Here is a 2,377-nt window from a genome sequence, read left to right as displayed (position 1 = left end):
GTTGCAACCTAAATATTTAGGTATCTACCTAAATAATTAAGTTGCAACCTAAATATTTAGGTATCTAGCTAAATATTTAAGTTGCAACCTAAATATTTAGGTATCTAGCTAAATATTTAAGTTGCAACCTAAATAATTAAGTTGCAACCTAAATAATTAAGCTGCAACCTAAATAATTAAGCTGCAACCTAAATAATTAAGTTGCAACCTAAATAATTAAGTTGCAACCTAAATATTTAGGTAGCTAGCTAAATATTTAGGTATTTAGGTGAATATTTATTTAGCTATGCTATTTAGCTACCTAAATAGCTAAATATTTAAGTTGCAACCTAAAATTTTAAGTTGCAACCTAAATATTTAAGTTGCAACCTAAATATTTAAGTATCAAGCTAAACATTTAGCTCAAAACTAAATATTTAAGTCACCAGCTAAATAGTAGTTTGTTAAATAAATATTTGATTTGTAAGTTAAATATTTAGTTTATAAACTATGACATTTATAAATATATGAATCATATGGATGAAAACTGAAAAATAAATCTGTTGTTTTAAGACTAAATAAAACAAAAATATTGGTAATTTTTGACAGTGTAACTTTACAAACAGCAGCAGATGCTCTTCACTCAGTTCACTTGCTCTGATGTAATTGTCTTATGTTGTGTTTTCATTGAAACAAGAGCTCCTGTTCCAGATGAACTGAGTGTTTTATTTGCAGGTATTGCACAGTCTCTGGGCCCTGACACCCCCTTCACAGCACTGGCTGGTAGTGAGATCTTCTCCCTGGAAATGAGCAAGACTGAGGCGCTTAGTCAAGCTTTTAGAAAAGCCATCGGAGTGAGAATTAAGTGAGTGAGCAATCACAAGAACCTGATTTTCTCATTCTTTCTGATGAAATAATGAGACTGTTTTTGATGTTTATTTACAGAGAGGAGACAGAAATTATTGAAGGAGAGGTGGTGGAAATCCAGATTGATAGACCAGCAACTGGAACGGTTGGTTTCTGACAGGATATTTATTACAGGATATGTAAAAACCAACATATTTACTGATAACGTGTTTCTAACCAGGGTGCAAAGGTAGGCAAACTGACTCTAAAGACYACAGAAATGGAGACAATATATGACCTGGGCAACAAGATGATTGACAGTCTGAGTAAAGAGAAAGTACAAGCTGGGTGAGTCWTTTATAGTCTCAGATTTCTTTCTGCTGTCAGGTAAACACGTCTAAGCTGAATTAYATTTCTGTTTTTATTCTTTCCCCCTTTCAGAGATGTTATCACYATTGACAAAGCCACTGGGAAAATCAGCAAGTTAGGACGCTCTTTCACCAGAGCCAGAGACTACGATGCCATGGGAGCTCAGGTTTGTTCTGTGTTTCAACTCAGTCACAAACTACAGCAGGTTTTATGGTTGTCTCGTCATTTTTAAGTGTTTTCAGTGCAAAAGAGAAATCATTTATCTGTTCTTTGGATTTCCCAACATAACTCTAAAGTGTCTGTTTGTGCAGACACAGTTTGTGCAGTGTCCTGAAGGGGAGCTGCAGAAGAGGAAGGAGGTGGTGCACACAGTGTCCCTCCATGAGATCGATGTCATTAACAGCCGCACACAAGGCTTCCTGGCTCTTTTCTCTGGAGACACTGGAGAGATCAAGTCTGAGGTCCGCGAGCAGATTAACGCCAAAGTGTGTGAGTGGAGGGAGGAAGGCAAGGCTGAGATCATTCCTGGGGTATGTCTGAGTCTCCGTTTGTTGTCCTTTACATCCTCTGCCCTCTAAATGACCTCAGCGTCTGTGCCTCCAGGTGTTATTTATCGACGAGGTCCACATGCTGGACATGGAGTGCTTCTCCTTCCTGAACCGGGCCTTGGAAAGTGACCTGTCCCCTGTTCTCATCATGGCCACCAACAGAGGCATCACTCGGTACAATAACTCACTGCTTGCTCCTGTCTGATGGAGATAAATCACTCTCAAATTCACAAATACATGAAGAGTTTTTCAAACGTATCAAACAAATATCAGAGCACAGAGTGAACGTGACTTTTAAGACTTTCTTACAGCTTCAGATTCACAGGTTTATGTTGCACTGAAAGCTGTTACATCTAAAAGTTACCAGATTTACTGTGTTATTGGGAAAACAGTAACTCATAACCCCCATACTAAAACACTTACACTGATGTTACTTGATTTCAAAAGTGTTAGACTCTACAGCTAAAATACACTACCTAAAATGTATCTTCATGTTGAAACTCTTAACAGGAATAATGTATTTGTGACCCATCATATCACAATGAGGATTAAGTCAAATTTGGTCAAAATAACCTCATCATATTTTCAGATTCCTGCTTTAAAAGCTACATTTTGATACTGAGATCATCCTGAAA

The 2,377-nt window shown here is 37.2% G+C and overlaps 1 protein-coding gene across 1 annotated transcript in view; it reads left to right on the top strand.

Moving 5' to 3' along the window:
* ruvbl2 (RuvB-like AAA ATPase 2) overlaps window positions 1–2,377 on the top strand; it is a gene marked incomplete at its 5' end in the record, with an annotated part of 17,492 nt that overhangs the window by 11,802 nt on the left and 3,313 nt on the right. The window contains 6 exon segments of the mRNA XM_014006833.1: window positions 715–844; window positions 925–991; window positions 1,067–1,173; window positions 1,267–1,360; window positions 1,506–1,724; window positions 1,798–1,916. Of these exon segments, the coding sequence (XP_013862287.1) occupies window positions 715–844; window positions 925–991; window positions 1,067–1,173; window positions 1,267–1,360; window positions 1,506–1,724; window positions 1,798–1,916 (736 nt within the window).

The sequence above is a fragment of the Austrofundulus limnaeus genome, unplaced genomic scaffold (assembly GCF_001266775.1).
Source record: "Austrofundulus limnaeus strain Quisiro unplaced genomic scaffold, Austrofundulus_limnaeus-1.0 Scaffold37, whole genome shotgun sequence".
NCBI classification, from domain to species: domain Eukaryota; kingdom Metazoa; phylum Chordata; class Actinopteri; order Cyprinodontiformes; family Rivulidae; genus Austrofundulus; species Austrofundulus limnaeus.
Note: the sequence above shows the minus strand (reverse complement) of the source record. Positions and strands in the feature narration are given on the sequence as shown.